This window comes from Chanodichthys erythropterus, chromosome 2, assembly GCF_024489055.1.
Source record: "Chanodichthys erythropterus isolate Z2021 chromosome 2, ASM2448905v1, whole genome shotgun sequence".
NCBI classification, from domain to species: Eukaryota; Metazoa; Chordata; class Actinopteri; order Cypriniformes; family Xenocyprididae; genus Chanodichthys; species Chanodichthys erythropterus.
The window spans coordinates 22,235,402-22,261,598 of NC_090222.1; the positions used below are offsets into that span (position 1 = coordinate 22,235,402).

The 26,197-nt window shown below is 38.6% G+C and overlaps 2 protein-coding genes and 1 long non-coding RNA gene across 10 annotated transcripts in view; 1 reads left to right on the plus strand and 2 right to left on the minus strand.

The window, feature by feature from the left end:
* adgrb1a (adhesion G protein-coupled receptor B1a) overlaps positions 1-26,197 on the plus strand; it is a 113,224-nt gene that overhangs the window by 16,941 nt on the left and 70,086 nt on the right. For all 6 annotated transcript variants that reach the window (XM_067404818.1, XM_067404844.1, XM_067404827.1 and 3 more), the window contains exon 2: positions 12,634-13,580. In XM_067404818.1, coding sequence (XP_067260919.1) covers positions 12,863-13,580 — 718 coding nt within the window. In that variant the 5' untranslated portion in view covers positions 12,634-12,862. The remainder of the gene's footprint in view (positions 1-12,633; positions 13,581-26,197) is intronic.
* LOC137026552 (uncharacterized) lies at positions 1,843-5,912 on the minus strand. Its single transcript, XR_010895881.1, has 3 exons — positions 5,613-5,912; positions 4,331-4,407; positions 1,843-2,074 (listed from the first exon to the last, which is right to left on the minus strand). It is a non-coding gene; the product is annotated as an uncharacterized lncRNA (long non-coding RNA).
* On the minus strand, positions 14,289-25,181 carry LOC137032877 (nuclear factor 7, brain-like). 3 transcript variants are annotated; one of them, XM_067404880.1, is made up of 7 exons: positions 24,681-25,181; positions 24,448-24,543; positions 20,667-20,897; positions 20,567-20,589; positions 20,367-20,485; positions 19,281-19,609; positions 14,289-15,951 (listed from the first exon to the last, which is right to left on the minus strand). In XM_067404880.1, the coding sequence occupies exons 1-7, from the start codon at positions 25,071-25,073 to the stop codon at positions 15,856-15,858; spliced, it is 1,287 nt and encodes a 428-aa protein (XP_067260981.1). In that variant the 5' UTR covers positions 25,074-25,181; the 3' UTR covers positions 14,289-15,855. The 3 variants fall into 3 exon arrangements, with proteins under 3 accessions (XP_067260981.1, XP_067260972.1, XP_067260988.1); XM_067404871.1 differs by lacking the exon at positions 14,289-15,951 and having other exon boundaries at positions 16,004-19,609; XM_067404887.1 differs by lacking the exons at positions 14,289-15,951; positions 20,667-20,897 and having other exon boundaries at positions 16,004-19,609.

A 26,197-nucleotide genomic window follows, 5' to 3' on the forward strand; every position in this document is an offset into this window, starting at 1 on the left:
TCCCTGAACAAGTGGGTTCAGTCAGGCAACATAACAGCTCAGGGTACAAAACCTGCTCTTAAAACCCAAATGCTCTGTCTGGCTCATTTGCAGTGGACGTGATATGGCTTGATTGGATTTGATATTCACTACAATTCCCTCTCATATGTATCTGATTATGTTCAGGCACAAAGCACTCATTATCTGTGGGATTGATTCTGATGGAGAGAAAAGAGGACAGTCTCGACGCCATCTGCAACAGCCCCACTGCGAGATGTGTGAATTATGAGCGATTAGCCATTTCATCTCCCGAACTCTCCCAAACACTGTCTGCACGCTGAAATGCACTCACTCGCACACACACACACAGAGGCCAGTGTTTTTCCCAGCCACGCTTGATTCATTTTGTCACCCTGCTTCTGGAAATAAAGGACCCCTTTTAAGCTAACTGAGCCCCTGATTGTAAATGTTTGTGACGAACCACTGCAGCAATGAATGCGTTTATCATTAACAGCCCATAAAAGTGTTTGTAAAACCACTTTTGTAATTTTCTTTGTTTGGCACCACTATAATCCGAGTTACAGATGTTGTAAATTCTGCCGGCATGAAACCCAATTAGGGTAGTATTCAGCGCCGTATCCTTTCCAAGCCCCTGCACGGGTGTAGTGTACGGGAGGAGATAATTGCTTTCTTTCATGTGAAGGGATGATGCCTCTGGGTATCTTCTGGATGGATGGACAAAGCGCACACAGATGTGGAAGCTGGATAAGAGGAGGAATTAGGCTATTTATTTAATGAACTGTTGGTTCATATATAATCAGTCGGTGAAGGTAATGATGGGGCTGAGGCATCATGTATGTTAGCCAGAAATTAAAAGAGCTTAAAATAGATTCAGTAGAGACATTGGGTTTCATTCACTAAGTATTATACATGCAGAAATGATTCTCATGCAAAATCTTCAGATTCACAATAGGTGCGTAAGCACTTCGGTTTGTTCTTTCCTCATTCTAATGTTGGTGAATCTGGATTTTTCTATACGAGGGAGTCCACAGTTAGTAATTCGCATGATACATGCCCAAAACATCTCCATATAGGGGATTTCCACAAAATTTCTTCTGTTTAGCCATTGTTCAGAAATATATTTCACACAAGTACATAAATGCAAAGGTGCAGTCCAGTACTGAACTCAAGGGGGCGATAGAGTTACTATCAAATGTCATTAAAACGATTGATGTGTGATTCAGTGTTGCCAAGTCCGTGGTTTTCCTGCAAAAAAACTGTTGGCCATGGTTTGTTTTTCATGTCCGTGGGTTGACGCGACCCTGGAATGCGAATATTTACCAGGGGAACCCTGACAAAAACGTAGATTATACCCCCCAGAAGGCGTTTTTCACCGGGGGACTCTGAAATACGACCAGGCTAGTTTAGGGCTAGTTTTTAGTAGCAATTAGGCAGGTTGCTCATATCATACAATTTGAACCACAACAATCGTACACACTAAAAACTCCTGGGTCAAAAATAACCCATTATGGGTTATTTTTGACCCAAATCCTGGGTTAAAAAGGGACCAACTAATTTCTGGGTTATTTCAACCCAGAAAAATGGGTTATTCTTTTTGACCCAAATTCTGGGTTAAATACCTGACCCAAATTTTGGGTTAAAATAACCCAAAATTGTAGTTAATATAACCCAACTTCTGGGTCAAAAGAACAACCCCAATATCTGGGTTGAAATAACCCAGAAATTAGTAGGTCTCTTTTTAACCAAAGGTCAAAGGTCAAAAATAACCTAACTTGGGTTACTATGCCAGTATGCCTTATTTCAAAAAAAAAAAACTTCAAGCACATACACTTCAAGCACTTTTACATTTTTATTGCATTAAATTAAATTAAACTCTACATAAACTACACACTTGGACCTATTTTTCTTAGGTCACAATGTAATTACATTAGACATTAGAAAAAATAGAAAAATAAACAACTCATTCTCTCTCAAACATTTGACAACATTCAATAACTGGATTGAACTTGAGGGACAAGAGTTTTGATAATGTCCTCATCTAAGAGAAGAAATGCCTCCTCATCTCTGTCTTCACCTGAAAGACAGAAAACAAGACAACATGAGTATTGTTAATAAGTCGAGACAATTGTGAACCACTCACCAGACACTCTTTGATTATCAAGCTAACAAATAATCACTTTTAAGGGAATGCTGTTTTTTTTTGTGTTAAAAAACAACAACAACAACACAAAAAAACATCGCCCAATTTGCTAGTTAACTAATGTGGTTCTTTTGCAGCATTACCCATTTTGTGTGAATGACAGTCTATACTGTCCATCTTTTCTTTCATTAACAAGTGTAATAATGACATTAATGCAAAGGTGAATATCTGGCCCATTATTATGCATAACAGCTTAAAGACAAGGCACAAGTATCTTTTAACTATAAGGGTTATTATAGAGATGCATTCCCCACTGTCGAAGAAGTTGTGACTGTCACAAAATCTTGCACTGACACATTTAAGCCATATTAAAGAAAAATATTTAGGTATAGAGAGATGATATGAGGGCAGTTAAGGGATAGTTCACCCAAAAATGAAAATTTGATGTTTATCTGCTTACCCCAGCGCATCCAAGATGTGACTTTGTTTCTTCAGTCGAACACAAATGATGATTTTTAACTCCAACCGTTGCCATCTGTCAGTCTTATAATGCGAGTGAATGGTAACACAATTTATAATAGGGGTGGTTAATCTGTCTGATTTCCCGATTCGATTCGATTACGATTATTGAAGTCCCGATTCGATTACAGTCGATTTTCGATTATTAACGATTCTCGATTAGCGATTATCGATTTTCCATTTCACAACAGTAAACGAAAATACACTACAAAGTGATTGCAGTATTAAAAAAAAAGTCAGCTACTGAATTACTTAACTCTTTCATTGAGTAACAACAACTCAAAGCACTTTCTGTGTCTTGTAGTTATAACTTCAGAATTATTTGTATGTAGCTTATGTTCTGTAGAACACAGAAATGAATACATCACATTGTGTTGTGACTCATCAAGTTGAACTAAACAATAACAAATAAATGAAAGGCTTATTTCCTTTAGGAAGTAGATCAGAACCAACATACTGTAGAAATTGGACAATTTTCTTCTAGAAAGACAATGTGTTCAGGTGGAGGAAGACTGCAGGTTGCAGTCGAAACATGTCAAGGTAAAGAAAAAGTATCGGTGGTTTAAATCGGCGCTTGTGACTTAAAAGTCGAGTGCTTTTACTGTAATTTAGGCAGGCGCGCTCATAATAGAAGCGATTGAGAGCGCGGCTCATGGTTGCATAGCAACGACAGACGCCACTGGAGCGAAAGCGCATTGGAAAGGAGAATGCGGCGCGGACGCGATATGTGAATGCCCCTTAGAACGGCGACTTTTTCTTTGCATATCAGACAGGTAGCAACTAGATAATAAGAATAAGAATAATTTAACGGGCCGGATTATGTTTTATTTTTGAGATCAGTTGCGGGCCGGCAGTTTGAGACCACTGATCTAACGTCTTTGCTGCTTACTTGGCGGCCACGGCCAGTGCAGCTGGCATCCAACTTAAAGGTGCATTGCTGCCCCCTACAGTACTGGAGTGTGAAACAGATTAGTGGGGGAAAAAAACAGATGATGACTGCGTGCGTGGCGGTGGGTGGTGGGCCGGCCCGCCGGCCGTCCTGGAGTACCGGCCGTTCTGTGATTCGCCAGATCACACAGATGGCCAGTCCGCCCCTGGCTGGGTGGATCGGTTGGTTGCTCGTTCCTGGTTCTTCCATTTTACACACCTGCTCTGGCTGCCGTTACACGCGCTTGCTAACTGGAACTGGGCGCGTTCGTGACGTTCAACTCCCGGTATAACATTTTTTACAAAATAAAATAATGCAAAAAAATAAATAAATAAAAAAATCGATTTTTGAAAATTTAACAATCGATTCATACTCGTCCATAACATACTCGCGATTAATCAATAATCGATTTTTTTCACCACCCTAATTTATAAGAGTCAAAAAATATGCTTAGACAAATCCAAATTAAACCCTGCGGATCGTGACGACACATTGATGTCCTAAGACACAAAACGTCGGTTTGTGCAAGAAACCGAAAATCATTTTTTACCTCTAAAACACCACTATGTCCAACTGACTGCATTATAAGACTGACAGACGGCAACGGTTGGAGTTAAAAATCATCATTTGTGTTCGACTGAAGAAACAAAGTCACCTACATCTTGGATGCGCTGGGGGTAAGCAGATAAACATCAAATTTTCATTTTTGGGTGAACTATCCCTTAAAAGAGTAAAACGCTCACCTCTAAAATTCTCTATCAGCTCAGACATACGCCACTCAGTTAGCTTATCAGCGACAAAGCTGTCCATTTAAAATGACCTGGAGAAAACAATACAGGATAGCAACAATTTGAAGACTTGACACACTTCTTTAACTCTCACAACTTAAGCCCGTAGAGCACTGTATAATATGATAAGCACAGCGCAGCTGGTTAACATAACTATTGTGTAGCCTCGTCGCTCTAGCCACGGCTAAAGGGGGTCGCACACCGGAAGAGAAGCGTATTTATAATTCAAACACATTATTCTCTATGAGTGTACACACACCGGCGGCGCCATTCGGCGTCTGTCCGCGGTGCCCAGCAACGGTTCAGGACCTTGTTCAAAATCCTGCAGCGCCACAGCGCGCTATGTACATAGATTTATATTAAATTTACACTTAGCTATTTGTCTCAAATCGTCGTTAATGTATATACTGACTTCACCATGTGCTGCAATATAAAGTTAGTTTTACATTAATTTACAGAAATCAGCTGCATGAATAAAAATTGCTGATGTTATTGGATTTTCAGGTGATATTCTCAATTCATTCAGTTAACGGACGCTCTGAGGTAAAGTGTTCAGACTGCAGAATCAGCAACGGTTGTATTTAATTATACAGTACAATCATAACATAGTACTGACATTATCTTAATTCCACAATGTCCTAAAACATAACAATATTGCTGGCCATAAACTGAGAAAGTAACGTTACACGATACCTCGAGTTGTCCTAGACGCGGCGCGGCGCTTCTCGTCCGGTGTTCAACCCCCTTAACGCGGCATGAAGTCGCCACTATAGCTGCACTGTACCTATCGTATTATTACCAGTATTATAACAATGAGATACGTACAGCAGAGTTTATGAAAAATAGAATTTAAAGACCGTGTTAAGTAAATTCAGTCATTTTCTTCTAAACACATTAAATAGGTCATACGTTTCTCAACGATGTGTAAAAAGCATTTCAACCATTTTGACACCTAATTTCATGAACTTATCGTTATTTTTAATCATTCAAATTTGACTGGGTGGTTAATAACACTTTCTTATTTAATCTGACAAACTCAAAACACATATTTATTTTGACTTTACACGGACTTTAAACTAGTTAGATGTTGTCGCGATATCCGCAGGCGGCTACATGCTCACCACAGAATTACCACGGTAAGCCATGGTCATTTTTTCAACAAATGGTGCTAAACTAGCAACGGGGACATGGACACAGAAAAGTTTACGTTACATTGACACTGAAAAGTCTTGCTTACCTTGAATACGCGACGAAGTTGCACCGAAGAAGCCCAGGCCAAAACGGATCGAGTGCGTTCAAGTTCAAGTGACGGTTGTTTTGTTTCAAACGACTGTTGTGAGAAAATTTCAGAACAACAGCGGGGGGCGGGGGAGGGGCGTTAACCCAGAACATGGGTTACTCTTTGAAAAATAACCCAGAAACCTAAACAACCCAGGAATTGGGTCAAAATATTAGCCCTATAACCCAGAAAATGGTTACTCTCTGAAAAAATAACCCATAATTTTAACCCAACACAAATAACCCAGAAAATGGGTTAAAGAAATAACCCAGGAGTTTTTAGAGTGTAAAGGACATTTTAAAAAAAGCACAGTGCGTACTTGGTTAGACGCTACTAAATACTTGATGTTGTGTCCATTTGTTTATATTTTATCTGTCTCCTACAGTCTCTGTTGTTGTCTCTGATGTGGCTCTTCAGCTTTATTCATTTCTTCAGACAGTTAGACGCCTAATTGAAATTAGTGTCAGGTAAGCGCTAGTCTGTGGCAGAGATGACAGAGAAAACAAACAGTGCCAGAGCAGGCGTGCCAGGGGAAAGAGAGCATGCAGACGCAGCCTGTTAGATCATCACACAAACAGATGTTCAGTTTTCTCTCTTTCCCCCTCAACATTTGTCCTTCTAACACTCTCTACATCCCCTGCCAGTTTGTCCATCTCCTCCTTTTTGTCTTGTCAAAGCATTATGGCCCCTGTCTGTCTCTGAGCAACCTCAGTGTGATACGTCCATCTGAGTTTTGCGTTAGGAAACAACAGGTTTGGTTTAGGTCAAGTAGGTCTATAAGACATGGCGAAAGCTATCTGTTAGCATTCCCATTCAATGGTTCTGCTGGTGCAGGACCCCTTGTGTATCATTTGAATTCTTTGCTACCACAGAAGCTTTTGAGTCAAGGCAATGCCATGTGACTAATCACACTGGAGCCAGAAGGAAATTGTCATGAAAACACTGATTTGGCTGATGGCAATGATCTTGAGCTGTGATAAAAGCAAGAAGCTGTAAAAAATGGTCCATTTCATGCTTTTAAGAGCCCTAAATAAATAAATAAATAAATAAATAAACTGGCCATTTAATGCTTTTAAGAGCCCTAAATAAATAAATAAATAAACTGGCCATTTAATGCTTTTAAGAGCCCTCTAAAGTAAAATAAAATAAAATAAAATCAAGCGTACGCGTCAGTTCTGGCAGGTCACATCAGTCAAGCTTGCATCAGCTGACTCCCAGGTTACTCGTGTCAACCTATAGGAATACAACGCCCATCACAGCATTCATATATAAATGCTATCGCATTTCTCAAGAGGAAATTGCCCTCCTCCATCCCCAGCTCCTCCTCTCGTCAATCAGGATTTGGCTTATGATTCCCTTGAATCAGACTTATTCTTGAAATATGTGTATGCTAAATTATGTCATTAATGATATCTGCATATGTTGGTTCTGTTCTATTACCCCAGAGGGGGGGGGGGGGGGGGGGGTTATTGCTGCTAACCCTGCTCTTATCCCTGCTAGGGAGCTAGGGAGTTCTTGCCCAGAACAGAATCATACCGCCAATACAAACTCTATGCATTATCAATCAGATTTGACGATAGTGGTCCTGACAGAAATATTACTATGGTTCCAAAAGGTGTAGTCATTGCATCCACCACGGAGGGCACTATACTTTTAGGTGTACAGCTTGTTACTGGAGCAGTACACTCAAAAGGTCAAATGCAATTTTATACATTAACATGCATCCATAAAGTATTATTATGCACCCTTTAAGGTATAAGGTGCGGAGGTGTGCATTTTGAAGGTACTGTCCCAGTGAAAAACTATTGTACCCCTGAGGGTACAGGTTTTCCCTATACAGTAATGTATCATCATGTTACCCAGTCTGACCTTGACCCTTTGGCTTTGGTTAAAAATTAGGAATACCTTCCATAAGAATCACATCTAAAACAAATGGGTATGAGTTGAAAAATTATGGAGAAGAAAAAGAAGTTCAGTGAATTTCAATACAATACTGACTTGCAAGAGCTGTAAAATTCTGTACAAAAGTAGTACAAAATCGCGGAAACACTATACAGTAGTGTTTTTAAGGTTGTGCAGATCTCTTTCCTTAACCCCTCACCTAATTTTAGACTTAAAGATGATTTTAGCTTTGTTCAGTAAATCTCCCAGGCAAGCTCTGATCCTTTAGTTCACAGAGAGCTTGAGACAGCAGAGATAAGTCTGCTCCGCACCCCTTTCCAAAGCAAGAATACTGCAACCTCTGATCTGTTTCCCTAGCTTAAGGTTAACACAGAAAGCACTGAACATTGAAATTAAAGTAATAGTTCAGAGAAAAGTCTATTCAACCTCACATAATTTGGAAACCATTTTTTTTCTTCAATGGAACAAAGAGAATTTTTTTGTAGAATAAGCTGATCTTTTCCATACAACTACCACCAACCCCCCTCCATCAATTCAATGACAGTCCAATGTTGCCTGAACCTGAACAATCTTCAAAATATCTTCACGTTTGGAACGAGGTTGAGTAAATGATCACTTTTTGGTTTAACTATCCCTATAAGAGGGACTCAAAAGGACTTTTTAAGAACAAAAGAACCTCTGTTTGACATTAACTATTTTCTGATGCAAGATCCCTCCTCATCCTGTACTTTGTCTGATAGGAAAATCAACGGTTTATAAGTTGATGAAAGAAGGCCTGGCATTTAGCACGGTAAACACATTCATCACCAGAGACAGATAATTATCTCTTTAATTCCACGACCGCGTGAGGCCTAGCGCTTGTTGTCACAGACGTTGGAGCGCAAATAGAGGAGAATGAGGTTGGTCTTGAAAGAGGCTGCGATGCTTGTTGCCTTCTGTTTGCTCAAATAACCTTGTTCGCTGGGGTGTCATTGTAGCTCTTTAATTTGAGAGGAAGAAAAAATAAATAAGGGGCGGAGTGCGGAAAGAGACGGCGATGAACGAGAGAACCCATGAGACATGACAGCCTGTCTTCTCTCCCTTCTCTATCCCTCTGTCTTTCACTTTATCTGTCGCTCTCTTTCTTGTCAGTTTGTCCTCTAACTCCTGCATCGTCGTTTTCCACCTATCCAAGTTTTTAACACAAACTAACAGCGAGACTTTAAGCATTTCCATGATATGCTATGATTACATGCTGTCCATTACAGACAGTGAAAGGGATAATGAAATGGCATGCAGAACTCAACACAGTGTAACGGGGCAGAAGTCTAAATTAATTAAGGTATTTGTATTTTACGAGAGTTTGGAGACATCACAATAATCCTCAATGGCTTCTTTTTTGCCCAATGAATGTAGAAAGCAGGCCCGATCATGGCATTATCCTGCTATGAGAAAATACCTGTATCTCTTTTTATCTACCCACCTTCCCAGAAGCTAGTGGCTATACATGAGCCCTTTCTGCTTGAGAATTTTTTCCGGCATATTTAGAATTCAAGGCTGTTAATAGCATGTGAGAAGCAGCCTGTGTTTCCATAATGCCATAACGCCCACTTCTGGATTTATCAGTATACAGGTATAAATAATTTTGGGACTGTTACAGATATTGGCTCTGCGGCACACCCCTACTTGACATGCGCGTAAGTGACAGATTAGGAAATGTATTTGACTATGAATGCCAATGACAAGCTAATTATCTATATATCCACCAATGGCAGGTTACTTAGTTAGTTCATCAAAAAATGAAAATGTTATTTACTCACCCTCATATTGGTTCAAATCTGTATGACTTTCCTTTTTCTGTGGACACAGAAGAGGATATTTAGAAATATGTTTCAGCTTGTTTCAGTTGCAACATTCAGCTAAATGACATGTGTGAGTAAATGATGAACTGGTCATTTTGGAATTAACTATCCATTTAAAGGCCAATTCACACTACACAGACAGACGGAAACAGACACTGTTGTCTGTTGCCGTCTGTCAAAGCATGTTTTGGCCGATTAAACATGCTGAATCTGCATTTGTCAGCCTTGGAATGTCTGAGAAGTGACATGCTGTAATCTGGTGACTGTCGCCGTTGGTCTGTGTCTGTCGGTGCAGTGTGAATTTGCCTTAAAGCTAAAACCCATCAAGGCTCATCTGTTTTTTTACTAGTCTCTTTTGTATTCAAAATGTAAGTTTTAGATTTTCTCCCAGAGTGACATAGTACGTAAAAGCTTGGGCTCAAATAATCGAATAGCAGTTTTTGTTGTGTCACTGCTGTCGATCAATAAACAAGACATGTCTGTAATGAGGGGCCACTGCGCAACAGGACATGCTGGGATAGTTACATTTCTTGGGGAAGAGAAGAATGGACAAGTGCTCATCCCTGCATCAGTAGAAGTGTTTCATGTGGTTCAGCCTCAGGGGCGATTCTAGGATTTGATCTTGAGTGGGGCTTAGCCCTCAGTGAGAATGTGTAGCAAGAGAGCATTGCCTACCAAGAGGCAAGTGGTGCCTCTTTGTAAATTGGCACCAATATATTACTATATATTAAGTCAAAAGTACCCAACCACTACTTAAATTGGTACCAAGTCAATACAAAAACTTTATAATGATACCAGTGTTTCTGCAGTACCGTTCAAACCAGTACACGTTTAGGCTACTGTTTGACCAACAGAAAATTGTCTTCATATCATTATTATTATTATACATATATATATATATATATATATATATATATATATGGAATTGCTAAACACTGAGGATTTTTTTTTTTTCTGGCCTGGTCAGATCACAGCAAAAAAGACAAAGAAAATAATAAAATAATAACAACAAGCAATAAATGCAAGAGAAAAAAGATAGAAATAAAATAAACAGTATTTTACAGTGTTTGTGAAAAAGGTATTACTATACAAAGTAAAAATACACAGATACAGAAGTTATTTAGTTATTTATTTTCTTTATCTTTTGTTGTTTAACATTATTAACATAGGAAACAGAAGATTTATGAGGCTGCTGTCATTTAAAGACAGTTATATATACACACATCCGATATTTTCGTTCACTTAAGACATAACCAACTGTGTTTACATGGATACTCAACATAATTTTGTGTGTACTCTTGTGCTGTCTGAGAGGCGGCTTTTTGTGTGCGTGCACAGAAACGATCTATCACAGCACACGAGTACTGAATTAAGTTACGTTCACGCCGTCTTGTGCTTGAAAATCACTTGAATTTTTAAATTGATAAGACTTAAAAACCATGTGAAAATTATAAATTTTCTTGAAGCAATATTGGCCTGATCTTTCAGATATGTGATTATAGTTTTAAGGGTGCTGAGACATCAGACAAAGCCCCCCTAAAAACAGTGTATAACCACCCCTGTTCAGCCTTGAGAATGTCCTGGTTAACATCAAGGCTAAGTTAAGCCATGGATTAGATGATTACACCCTCCAGCTTCATTACGGATACCACTGGCATAAAAAGCACTGTTTATTCTGTTCAAAAAACACCCACTCTTTCACTTGAAGACTTTTGCTCTGAGCATCCTGAACATAGCTTATCTTGGACCAAACAGATATGTGCCATTGTGTGTGTGTGTGTGTGTGTCTGTGTAAGGCAATGTTTGAGGTCATGCTGAGATCAATTGGAGCTTTTTTTATATTATCTGCCCATAAAAAACGAAACCACCTGCGCATTCAGTCACATCCACGTATTTTGGTCTGCCTTTTTTTTTCTTTTTTTTTACTCTAGGCCATGTCACTGGGACTCCAGCATTGCAAACTGTAGTGAAAGAGGTTAAGGTTTGGGAGTTAGTGTTTTACAAAAATAAATACACTTAAACCAGGGGTGTCCAAACTGAATCTGACTCACTTATTGAACAGCAAGTTGACATTGCTTCAGTGGAAACATTTGTGAAACAGGCTTGTGAAACTTGAATGAATATCATAAGACAACATACAGTCTTTTGGTTTCATTCATTTGCTAAAGAATGCACACTCTCATAGACACACACATCGATCTCACCCACACACATTCATAACAGCATTATCCAGGATGTGGAAACTCCTAATCTCAGACAATACTCTGCTATATACAGAGATAGCGACTGCTATATTTATTAAAGATACTGAGAGGAAGGAACGTACTAAGTTTGCTGAACATATTCATTACGCATATTACAGAAATGATGATTATTATAAATATCACATCACTTAATGTGAAGCTTCCCATTGTTCTTCATCCATTTTCAGAATCCTCCAGTATTTAGCGTATTTAAAACCCATATGACTCAGTGCACTTTTTTTTCCCCGTCTGGGTTCGTCTCATTTCTTAGCATGCCGAATATGAGGAACAAAGCTAATGCCTTTAGATAAGGATGATTAACCTAGAATAAAATCTGCATGGTATCTTCCTGTATAGTATATGGCTCTTGGGGTGAGCCTGGTGCCGGGGTGCTCACTTTGTAAAGTGACTAATGACACATGGAAATGTTGCGATTACATCAGAATAGTCTCCAAGATGTCTGTCTACTGCTCTTGCATATGACCTCACATATTTCTTGTCTTTAAGTGCTGTAAGACTGCACAAGACACTCAATTGTCAGGAAAAAAATGACAATCAGGCCTGTCTGAGAGATGATCCAGCCGCTTTTAGCCTAATGATTTGCTGAGGACTGGGGCTATTGATCATTTTGGCATGAAGCAAATGCACTGGAAATAATGAATGACAGCAGGTGTTCATATTTTTGTAATTGATTGCCCCATAATTGGACAAATTATTGAGCTCACTGATGAAATACAAGATTGAGGATGACGTTTTTGTAGAAAGTGACTGCTTCACAGGGAACAAAGAGTTCTTTTTGAATGTGAAGCACAGGTGTGGCACTTCTCGATCGATAAAGCCCAGCGTGGTAATTCCTAAGTACCATAGTCAGCCATGTCGGTGTCTACACACTTCTGAAGTTATTATGTTCACTTTTATCTGGTCAATAGATAATTGCTGTTGTTTTCCCATCTGGCTCATACAGTCTTTTTTCTGTCTTCTCTAATCCTGCAGATCTCTCTGAGGGCGTTTGGCATCATGGACAGCAAACTGGATCAATGAGCCAAAGTTCCCTCTCATCCTGAGCTGTCGGTTCAGATGGTCCCGCAAACATCTGAGAATATTGGCTTGTCAACAAAACAAGGCTGTTAATCCTACGTTCACAAGAAAAGACGCAGGAAAAAAAGAGTTCAGATATCTTCAGCCTCACCCCTTTCTGCAAACCGTTTTGTCGTTTACAGCCATGATATCAAAATTTTTACGGAACTGTTCATCGTTGGTGCTGCTGATACCTCTTCTTCAACTGCTGCGGTTGGACATGCTCAACGCTGCCCCCTCTGGTCCGGAGTCTGACACCTGCTCCACTCTGGTCCAGAGTCGCTTCTTTGGATTCTTCCTCTCGTCCTCTGTATTTCCCAGTACGCCCTGCTCCTGGACCCTGCAGAACCCCGACCCACGTCGCTACACCATTTTCATCAAGGTCACAAAACCAACCAGAGACTGCATTCCCCGACAACACCGAACCTTCCAGTTTGACTCCTTCTTGGAGACGACACGAACCTTTCTCGGAATGGAGAGCTTCGACGAGGTGGTGAAGCTGTGTGATGCCTCTACCCACGTTGCCTTCCTGGAAGCTGGGAAACAATTCTTGCAGATCCGGAAAGGGCTGCCCAGAGCAGGTGCCGGGTCCAGGAATGGGGATGGGGAATTTAAGGTGGAGTATCTTGTGGTTGGGAAGCGTAACCCCAGCATGGCTGCCTGTCAAATGTTGTGCCAATGGTTGGAGGATTGCCTGACCTATAGTACCTCCAATCGGCCCTGTGGCATCATGCAGACGCCATGCCAATGTTGGGACCAGCCTCCGCCGGACAAAGATACCAATGGATGCTATCGAGATGGGGTCTACTTGGAGAACTGCATCCCTGTTGTGAAAGAAGGAACCACTGACACTGACACAAGTGGTGAGCTAACAGTTTTTATCTCGTTATAATTCAGCGTGGTTCAATGGTTATTGAATTAAAAAATGTTGTTCTACCACTGTGGAGTTGGTAGCTTGTCATATATAGTTGCAAAGCAACAGAACAATCGAGGCTGAAGAAATGAGAGTTCAGAGAGAACTGATGGAGGTTAAAAAAAGAGAAGAGAGAAAAAAGGAGTTTTAGGTTTCAGCTGATGAGTCCTAGCTGGGTGACCTTGGCTTCTTGGCGCCATGTGTGATCCTGTGAGGGTTCAGATAGGGTTATCGGATCGGCCCGTGGGACAGTTGATGCGGCAGACATACTCTGGGAGTGACACGGGATAGCAGTGGTGCTGCACTTGGAGATTGATTATTAGGAAGGGAATGGGGCCGGTTACTGAGTTCAGAGCTATGATGTGATCTCTTTTCCAAGAGTGGATGTGGCACAGAAACTCAACCCCTACAGCCATTGGTGTGGAAGATCACTCAGCCCATCGCACTATGTGACCTTTCTCCTCCTTTTTCTTCTTCTTCTTCCCTTATATGCCTTCATTTTTTCCTGCTAGTTAAAAAAAAAACTAGCAGAAAAACACTCCTTACAGTGTCCAAAACTGACTGAAAAAAATTAACACTAAAGGCATGTTATGGATAATATGAGTGATTGTTAAACAGTTGATCAAGATGATAAAAGAGCCGTTCTCACAGAATATGTTCTTGCCTTCCAAAAATGAAATGGAGATGAATTTAGGTGTATTTTCGTTATAATGTCCATTTTGCTTACATATATAGAATATGTAAGTAAAATTGACATTATACATAATATATAGAAACACTGATACAGAGAACATTCTAACTAGTCAGCAGTTCAGATTTTTACTTGCCATGTCAACATTTTCACTGGACTCACCACAAACTAATTATCAATTTAACAGATTAGCAAGGCATTTACTCTACCATTTAAAAGATTGGGGTCAGTAAGATTTTTTAAATGAGCAACTCTTTTAATCAGCAAGGATACATTACATTGATCAGTAAAGACACTTATAATGTTACAAAAGATAAATGCTATTCTTTTGAACTTTCATCATCAAAGAATCCAGAGAAAAAAAAAATAAAAAATTCAACAGCGATTATAAGAAAATCAGCATATTAGAATGATTTCTGACGGATCATGTGACACGGAAGCTTGCAAAAATTCAACTTTGCCATTCCAGGAGTTAATTACAATTACATTACGTCTTGTTAATTACAAGAGTTCTTTTAATTTGTAATAATATTTTACAACATTACAGTTTTTACTAAATGTTTCACCAAATAAATGCAGCCTACATGTGTGTGTGAGCATAAGAGACTTCATTTAAAAAACATTAAAAAAATCTTATCAACCCCAAACTTTTAAACAGCAGTGTATATATTTAGTAAACATATTACATTTTTCATTAAATATTAAGTTTTTTGTTTAACTAAACTTAATTATTTAACTTAATAATTGAAGTTGATTTGACAAAAGAAGAAATTTTGTGATAACAAATCATGAAAATATTTTTTTACAGTGTATAAATGTAACTCCATAAATGCATAACACACTTTTGCTGGAAAATGATAGCATCCGATGCATAACATTACATACTGGTTTGTAATTTTCAACAACACATTCTTGATGTTTCCGATGTGTTTTTACCAACATTCTTATCACAAATTATTTTTGTAATTTCAACAAAACCGCATCTGTTAGCCAGCTAGATAACATTAGTTATGGTTCAAATGATGCACTATACTATGTACTTAATTATGCACTGTGTACTCAACCGTGTAGTGTATACATTTTATAAGGTTATTTTGTCATTTAACATCAGTAAACCAAAAATTTAAACATGAAAGGCATAAAAATGGATGAACAAGATCAATATGTAAAATTCTCAGCGGCCAGTGGCCCATCCTCATTGTTGAGTATTAAAAAAAAAAGAAGAAAAAAAAAAAAAGAAGATGACATCACAACAGTCAAAGACACTGTCTAATGCATGTATAGCAAGAACTTATGTGAATGGCCCCTAAGACAAGCAAGGCAGATGAATAGATGGACGGAGGGCATGATAAAGAGTGAACATCTCATAAATTGATCATGAGCTTGGGAGGCCAGCCAGGAATGTCCGGCTGAGCCCACTGGATGGAGCCAGGATATAAAGGCAAATGAAAGATGACTTTTGAAAGACAGGCTGTGCATCATTACGAAGCTACTCTCTAAGACCTATCACTTCATGGATATCCCCAGCTCAGTCTTAATGGCAGGCTGTCCGTTTTATGTGTGGCCAATTTGGAGATGTGCTTCCTCCCACATCCTCCTTAGGTGGAAGTGGCCCACCTTCCTCTGATTCCTAAGAGGGAAAGTGGAGAGTTAAATAGAGGGACTCATGAGGGAGAGAGTGTGCATTCCATCTTAAAATGCTAAAGGCGTGACTATTGTGTGAATGTGACCCATTGCTCAGAGGCAAGGCATCATGGGAGAGGAGTAGATTCATCTCTTGCAGCTCAGAGCAGTGACAGATTATGGGCTGGATTTGAGAGACAGAATGGAAGAGGAGTCAAGTGAGAAAGAGGTGTGAGGTGACAACAACAGAGAGAAGAAAATCCTGTCCTCATGACTTGCACTTTTTCATTATTCGAGACCGATGTGTCTCAGAGAGCTTTGGTTAAGCAAGATGAAAGCACATACTTGTTATTTCTCAGCAAGCTGCTTTGAAGTGAGAGCGGAGCTCATAATAGCTTGGCTGTAATGTTGCTAAACGAAGGAATTTAAATGGACTGCCCCCATAGTCTGCAGTTCTTCATCAGGCACAATAACAAGATTTAACTTATCACTGTTTTGTTATAGTCGTGTTTCTTTTCTCTCTCTCTCATACACACACACACAGTCCTGCACACTAGTGAGCCGTTTCATGCTGAGCCATTTCATTGTGGATGGCTGTAAACGGTTGTGCGGGCGGCACTCTGTCACTGCGTGTGGGGGTATATGTTATGAGCATGTATGGCCACCAGGGGCACAATCGTTTATAGATGTGCAGCTTATAAAACTGCTCCCACTGCTGTGAGAAGGATAAGCACAGTGCTTATCTCTACTGGACGGATGGTCTGTCTTTTTCACTCTCTCGCTCTCGTTCTCTTAACGTTGCCAATGCTAGCTCATGGCCCCTCCACAGCTCTCCAGAGCTCATGAAATATTAATGGTTTAATTAAGCAGTTTTACTGCCTCTATGCTTGATAGTAAAAAATGCCCCAGGTTGGGTGTGCATTAGGGTGTGTATATGTGTTTTAGGAATGTATGTTAGTTATGAGACTGTGACTAGTCCATTGTAAACACTCACAGGGGATGGGGGGGTTGGGGGAGAAATTTGTCAGACATCTGGCTTGCTTTAGGGGTTCATCGCTATTTCATGAACACTTTCACCGGGGGATTTTTGAGAGTTGTTGTTCCAAGAGGGTGTTACATTGTTGTTCTGGAGAATATCAGTTTTTCATTGTTTACTTTTATGACTGAAGTTGTTTCTATATCATCTCTGTTTACAATGACACTGCCTCATGTTTGTAAAAGTAATAGGCTAATACTATTTTAATAGCTCTAAATCTGTAGAAAACAGGTGTTTTGTGGCAATTAAAAATTACTGTATTACAATAAAGAGAATATTAGCACTGAGTATAATAGACTTACAAAAAAGTTAAATTTCCAGGCACGTTTATTTGGAAGAAAATTGTGAAAATAAAAAAATAAAATAAAAATACTGCTGTCAATATACTCACCCTCATGACATTCCACCCATATAACTTTCCTTTTTTATGATAATGATTCATTTTTGAGTTGAACTCTTTCAGCCATACAGCAAAGAACTCTCCTTTCGTGTTCCATGAAAGCATGAAAGCCATACAGTTTTGGAATAAGGGTAAGTAAATGATGACAATTTAATTTTATACGCTTCATTTTCTTTGTACAAAATATATTATTTATAAAATATCTTTCTTTTGATTTTGCGACTTGGACATGATTTGCTGAGAGGACATGTATGGACATCATCTGGGGCGACCGTTCACAACTCAAGCCGAATTCAATTTTTGACATATTTTCCCCGGTCACACCTACTTATTAACTGAATTAACATGAGTAATAATTAACACTCCTTTTAATCAGAATTTTAGTCAAATGTGAGTTCACAATAACGTTTTCTCTTTGGCTTCACTTTTCTGTGCGTTTCACTTTATGGCATTGTTTTGACATGGGGGTGGAGTCAAGAAACTGGGGCATGTTCAGTGGGCCTGGTCCAAGTGATGTCATCGGCTTGAGACGTCGCTGGGGTAACGCTGAAGCTTCATAGAGACCCATGGCACTGATTCAATGCATTGGCTAGCGCTGACACCATTCATGAGAAATACCCTTAAACCTTTAAATGATACTACTAAGATATCGCTTTCCTCTTCAGACATGGAAACTTATTTTTTTCATGAATACATAACTTTACCTGAAAAAGGATAGACGCAGGTAATCGCAGGCCTTCAATCAATCTCTCTCTGACTCACTGTCTGTTCAGGCTTGTTTAGTGCAATACTACAGAGCCTCTGTACAAATCATAATGCAAATCACAAAAAAAGAGCCATTTGGTTGGTAAAAATTACATTCTTTTCTTTTGTTATTATTAGATTGTTTAACATTCAGTAAATGTGCATGAAGTGTAGAACAAGAAGGCTTTATGAAAAAAAAAAAATGTGAACATCGCGGTTGTGGAGGTTTCTTCCATTCCTCTGCTGTTGTCTCGTCAGCATCATGGTATTACAATATTTTGGTTATCGCGACAGCCCTACGCCCTTTGCTTCAATGTGTAGTTGATGAAACTCTGGCATGCATTCACACAGAGGCACACAGAACATGCAGTCTTCAGATTTTAATAGCTGTCTTTTTGAGCTTTAATACAACCCGAATTCCGGAAAAGTTGAGATGTTTTTAACGTTTTTATCAAATTTGAAATGAGCTCATTTTGTGCATAAATTGTAAAATTTTTCAGTTTAATCATTTGTTATGTTATCCATGTTCTATTGTGAATAAATATTGGCTCATGTGATTTGAAAGTCTTTTAGTTTTCATTTTATTCAAATTTAAAAAAACATCCCAACTTTTCTGGAATTCGGTTTGTATTCACAGACACTAGTCCATATTGTAATGTGATTCATTGCGCAGCTCTGCTTTTCATTTATTCCTTACACGTTTCCTGCAGCAAGAAAATCATAGGGCTGATATTTGCCATGTTAAAGAGAGTAAGTTAAAAAGAGTATTGTTGTTAAAAAGTTATAACCATTAGTAAAAAAGGGTATGCAGTTTAAAGAGGTCCCCTCTTAAAACACTCTACATAGCGCTCTTATAGTTTAGCAATAGTTTCAGCTACGCACCGGTATGGCGGCATTTGAAAAATACATATGATACACAAAATTAAAACCCAGCGCTATTCATGTGATATGGATTAAATATTAAAAGCAGGAAGATCCTGAGCTACCGTAGTAACGTTTACTGACTATTGAATGGTAAGATCCTCAGAGGGTCAAAACAACGAAAGAATGGAAAGAGTGTGTCAGTGAAGATGGTTGTGAATGTGTGTAGATGTGTGTTAGTTACAGGATCAGAGAATGACACCGTTCCTCTGTCATAGTCCAGATACACTCTCACCCTCTCAAGCTTCTGTCTAACACGACAGCCAAACCGTTCAGACAGTCCGTACCGCACACTCCAGACATCAGTGTTGAAGAATTCACGTCCCTTCCTTTGGTTTGATGCTGTAGTTACTCCAAGACTCCAACGTAAACCCTCTTTAACCTCCACATCCCAGCAGTGTGTTCCTGATTTGAAACCCTCTGAACCCAGCACACAGGAATAGAGGTCAAATCTCTCTGGATTATCAGGAGGTGGTTGTCTGTTACCACTCCATCTCACACTGGTCAGATCATCAGACAAGACGAGATCTGGATGAGCTGTGTTTGGATCCAGAATCACAGGAGCTGATGAGACACAATCAGATTATTAGGAATTAATTACACTCCTAATATTAATCAAACACATCATACATTTTCCTCTGACATTTTCATTCAGACATTTGTGTCCCATCAAGAGAAAAAAAAAAAAATTGTGAAAGTTAAAAAAAAAAAAAAAAAAAAAAAATTCAATCTGTTGAGAATTATGATATAGAAGAAGGTATGTGTCTGATATGCAGCAGCATCTGATCATCTACATTTTATTATTCTTATAGTCTGTATTTTGTTTTAAAATAGTTTGTTACCATCGATTGTGCCTGACTTATTAACTAATTATGTTGGCTTGAGAAATTATTATTAATATTAGTATTAACATTTTCTGTATTATTATTATTCTGTGACTACATTTTTTAAATTTTTATACATTTCAAATATGAGCTATCTAACTTAGGACAGGCTAGCTACATGTTAAAACAATAGAAAAGTATAGCAACGTTGCTAAAGTATGCTTGCATGCTATAAACATGCTAAAACATGCTAGTAGGATCATGTAAAAAACATGCTAGCAATACACCATAACAAATGCATAGCAATCTATCAGTTACTGAGCGACAGCATGGCCTTAAAACCTACAAACTTCATGCTTTTAAAACTATTTAAATTTATCAAGCCAACATAAAATACCTAGTTATTATTATTCACACCGAATGCCAAGTTTTTTAATATGAGCCCCAGCCATCATTTCCACTGTATGTGTAAGAGCACAGCTCTTCTGCAGACTCACTGTTTTGGACGGTGTCCTGCATCTTCTTCCAGACTCTGAACGGCAGGTTTCCCAAGTAACATGACACATGAATCAAAGCTCCAGAAACCATCTGTGGATCGGGCTGTGAGCTCTGGACTCTGGAAGAACATTCAGGAGTCATAGCTACAGTGGCTTTAGATCAGAACCAGAGAGACCAGAGATAGGATCAGATCACTCACCTTTCCATTGAGACTGGAAACATCTGCAGAACAAACACATAATTTATCATCAAGAACTCAATCAATGAATCAGTGATCAACCAATGATCTGAAATCAGACCTTCAGAAAGCAGATGTCATTGGCTTTCTTCATCTCCCCCATGTCTTTGATTGTGTGTGAAAGGTCTGAGATATGTTTGTTTATCTCCTCCAGCTTCTCTTTCATCATCTGCTTCTTCTGCTCCTCTTCCTCCCTCAATGCAGTGATTGTAGCTTCTTCTTCATCTCTGAGAAACTGATGAAGCTTCTCAAACTGCTGTTTAATCTCATGCTCTGTGTGCTCAGCTTGAGACTGAAATACATTTACATTCACTTCAATCATCTCAAACACTCAACTTATTCTGGAGCAGCATGAAGAGTATAAAAGGGCGCCTGTAATACACATCAGCATTTTTTCTTCAGGAGCCATTTTTATGTTTAACATGTGGTGAAGGTGATCAAAATGGAATCAGGCAACAAATCTTTCAGGACACCTGAGGACACATATGATCTGTGCATTGTGTTTGGGAGTGGAGTACCTGCATTCAGAACTCGATGGAGCTGGATGCACCCATTGTGACAAGTTTAAAATGAGGAAGCTCCGCTTAAGCTTGGCACTCTTCTCGAGGGATGAGGGACAAGCGACTGTGCCCTGTAACTTGGGTCCTGCTGTTGCTGAGGCAAACTGCCTACTATGGTCTTATGCTTAAAGGAAAGAATGGAGCGATAGCCATAACAGGTCTTAGGTAAAGTTTTTTTTACTTAAGGTGGGGGTTGAGCTGCTCTCCCCCAGTTATACTGGGGTCTTTTAGTAGGGCTCAAGTTCCCTGTGGCTCCCTTGGGGTTTAGAGTATAGACCAGGGGTGCCCAACCCTGTTCCTGGAGATCTACCTTCCTGCAGAGTTTAGCTCCTGCCCTGCTCAACACACCTGTCTGTAATTACCAAGTGTTCCTGGAGATCTTAATTAGCTGATTCAGGTGTGTTTTATCAGAGTTGGAGCTAAACTTTGCAGGTAGGTAGATCTCCAGGAACAGATTTGGTGATTAGAATTACTGGTCCCACTGTGTTATCCTCTCTTATTTTTCTCCCTTTCCTGAGTATGAGTAAGGATGTAGGCTCCCCCTTGGAGAAGCAGCACCATCAAAGGTTACAGCCGGAAAAGCTAATTACTGAGGGTTTGATGGCTTGCATACTCCCTTTTGTAGGCTGCTTTTTGGACACTCCTCAGGGTTGAGTAAGGTGAACTGGAGTATGGTGGATGATTTTTATTCCCTGTTTAGGTACCTCCCTCCCCAAATGTATTTGCATCTTAAAGTAGGGTCATCTGCTACCCTTTGGTTGATACCACGTAAAATCTTCCAAGTATGATCCTTGTTCAAAGAACCTGATAAGTAGCAAAGATGCCTGATAACATATCTCCTTGTTATTATAGCACTCTATAATTTAGACGAGTGAGATAATTTAGATCCTGGTAAAGTATCTTTGCTCAAACAGGGCCTGAGCACTCTCCCCTAACTGCTCTAGGGTATGTAAATGGAGCTAAAGCTCCCCTGTAGTTTCCCTAGGGGTTGAGTTTCGATAGCTGGAGTTTTAGGCAATTATATTATGCTGTTCTTGTGTTTGCATCCCTCCTCATCAAGTTGAGGGTTGCATTCTTCCCTGGAAGTAGTGGTAATATCGAAGGTCATAGAATATACTCCCTATGGTAGGCTACTCCCTAAGAGCTTTGTCAAGGTGCTGATATAGATGAACTATTTTGCCTTAGAGCTGGTACTTAGTAGCGCTAGCACTATGCATTGTTGCACTATGTATTGTTTCCCCATAGCATTAACTCCATGATGCAGAGTACTACAGATACCCTTTTATACTCACAGGTGCTCCACATGTGATGTCATGAACTGTTTTCAGGCAATAAAATTGGGATTTGGTACATGTGCTACATGTGCAACTAAGATGTTAGTTAACTACAACTTTAATTTTCTTAAATCCTGCTCCTGGAGGGCCACTGTTTAGCTCCAGTTTAGTTCCAACCCTAATCAAAAACATCTGAACCAGCTAATCAAGCTCTTAAGAATCACTTGAAAATCATAAGCTGAAGCAGGTTGGATATAAACTTTGCAGGGCAGTGGGCCTCCAGGATGCTGGTGATGCTTGAGACATTATTGATCATTCGGTGTTTCTGCGAAAAAGACATTATGTGAAATAATAATGCAAAGGTCCAACAAATAACAACTCTATTAAAGTTATTTAAATGTAAAATATTTTCATCTATACAGCATTAACTTACAAGAGTCAAACACATCTTCCCTCAAGAGGGAGGTTGTCAACAATTGGGCTTATAAATATTAATAATCACATTGTCTGTGCCTAAAATGATTCACTGGAAAGTGTTTTGTGGAAGGTGAGCAGAGCACTAGCCAATGGGACTTCTGCTTACATGTTAGTCCCGCCCACTGCCGAAGCAACCAGCAATCAGAGGCTTCGATTTACGTGAAAGATAGGGGTGGTAGTCATGATTAACCAGTAGAAAATTGTCAATCGGTAGAGATTTTGGACTATCATCTCTATCGCGGTTATGCTCACTGTGCAATCATGAAATCTTAATATTTGAATGCATTTTAAGCTTTGCGGTTTAAAAACAAGTGATTTTAAATCATTCAAATGCAATATGAAGCCACTACTCATACAACTCATTGAACGGAGTTGTTTTTGGCGCCTTATTTGGCTTTAATGGTCAAATTCACACTTGTATATGTCAAAATGCGAGTATCCTTGTAAACAGTTGAGAAAGAAAGCACATGTATATCAATATATAAGATCAGTGCATTCGGTCTTAAAGTCCCCATGAACTGCAAGTTGCAAACGTTTTTTCTCCAGTGTCGTGACGTATTTCCAAGTGAAATGGAAAATTGAATAGAGAAGGGCTGATGTCATCAGAGAAGGAACGCTATTCCAGACCAGAAGTAACTTTTCAGATTTTGATTAAAGATTACCGCGACAAACTATTTTTTCTGTGTATTAACTTACACAGATTAATTGTTCACCACAAGACTAGTAATATGCACTAACAAAGTAAATTTTGATTTCATGCAGACTTTGAAGTGATAGCAGCCTAATAAGTCTGCTGCTGTCTGTGTCATTTAATTTTAATCAGACAATCTCAATGCTCTTGAATGAATAGCTTTTGTAATTTTATAAGTATAAAAGTATATTTAATTTACACAGTAAAGACTATGCAGTGTTTTTGTACATTTGATTACTTTATAGCCTACAATGTATATAGTGTGTTTATAGGCCTATCTAGTGTTTGATGTTTTTCAGGTAGGTCTAATTCATTTGTGTGTTTGTTCTATTGTAGTTTTTGTCTTATTTTAGTAAGTTTCTTTGTTCATATTTTACTAGTTTATCTCTGTTTGTCTTCAGTTCTTTTTTTTTTTGTAATATTGACATTGATGAGATTTATGAAATTTCAATGGTATCAAAATTTTGAAATAGAAAACTTTATTTAAAGCAAAAATAACCATATTGTGATATACATTGTTATTGTGAAACAAGATAACTCATATAAAATTTGTCATATCAACCACCCCTAGTGAAAGGTTAAAATGTTTCCCCTCACACTGCGATTAAGTGAAATAAACATCTTAATATGAATTAAGTAAATTTCTAAAACTGAAGAAATCAATGATGTCAATGAAATTAAATGTTATAATGGTTGCAAAAATTAAGACATTCATGGGTAAGTGTCATCCTGCATTTAACATTTTGTGTTCCAGTCAATAAAGGAACATGACATTATATCAGACAAACCAATTAATCTGTTCTTATCAAATATGCAAACATGTTAAAGAGTCATCCTCACCTTGATGTGTCGAAGTGTTTTCTCAAACTCTTCTTTAATGTTTTCTTTGTGTTTAAGTTTCACTTTTAAGGACATCAGTGCTGTATTGAGCTCCTCCTAGAATTTGATGTGAACATCTTCAGTGTAAGACACCAGATATTTCTGTAAAATGTTCATGCATGTAATATGAGCAAAATGGTACTGAGAAAATTATTAATGACAAGCTTCAATCCTCAAATATAAATCTGTCTTACCTTATATGATGAAACTGCTTCACTGATGGGCCTGAATTTATGATTGTCGTGTTGTTGTGAAGTAAAGCACACTACACACACAGGCTGTTTGTCCTCCAGACAGAAGAGTTTGAGTTTCTCACTGTGTAAACTACAGACCTCCTCAGACCCTGATGAACGCCTCTCATTTCTCTCTTTCCGGAATGACTCGCACAAGTTTTTTAATGCCAGATTAATTGGCGGTTGATGTTGTGAGGCTCTCCTACAGACAGGACACTCCTTAGTTGTCTTGGTTCTCCAGAACTGTTGAAGACACTCTTTACAGACACTGTGACTACAAGATAAAATAACAGGAACATTGAAGATGTCGCAGCACACAGGACAAGAAAGTTCTTCAACAGATAGTGAATCCATTTTCACTGTTTAAGCTCCAGCAAAACAAAACTTTGATCGCTGATTTGTTTTTGCTTTTGTCGAAACATTCGAGAGCCTGTTTGACACGAAAACACACATTTGAGTCTCTTCCTGGTAAGTATTGTAAGAGGGCGGAGTTTCTGACCACATGGGTGTTTTCAAACAGTTCGTCATTCCAATCAAATCAAACAGTGCTTCATTACAGAAAACAGGTTGACATACCCGCGTTTGTTTAAGGGTAAGTAAGCGGATAAACTCAACTTTAGATTCAAAAAACGAAAGTAACTTTCAGGGTATTTAATTAGGCATAGCAACTTACTTTCCAATGTTGGTTTACTTCATAGGTGTTACTGCACGCATGCGTGTCCTATTGATGAGGCTCCAGTGCGTGACAGATTGCACATACACACACACACACACACACACACATATATATATATATATATATATATATATATATATATATATATATATATATATATATATATATATATATATATATATATATATATATATATATCACTATTAAAACAAGGTAGCCTCATGTTTTTTATACATCTCACTCATCGTGACTGCATTATTTATTTTATTTTATTTTTTGCAACGTTTTCTATGCTATATTGCATCTATAATAATAATAATAATAATAAAACATAGGCTATATGATGTATCTTACTTTTCTAGCAATGTGGAAAGAAAATGACTAACTTAAACATTAAAAAAAATATATGTATACAATGTTATTTTTGCAAGCACAGGCTGTTATTTAGTTTAATCAGTCTTTCTTTTTGTTATATAATTAGCATCAAACAAACAATATAGTTCTTATTCAAAGTGATAAAAAAAAATAGGCTATTAAACAACCACCAATATATAACACTTAAAGGGTTAGCACAAGAAGGAAGATACTGTCATTTATTTGTGGTTCAATATTACTATTATAAATCAACGAGAATATTTTTGGTGTGCCAAAAACGAAACAAAATTACGAAATGGTATGGTGATGGCCGATTTCAAAACACTGCTTAAATGAATCAGTGTATCGAATCTAGCCTACTGTTCGGACCGCCAAAGTCACGTGATTTCAGCCTTTGGCAGTTTGACACGCGATCTGAATCATGATT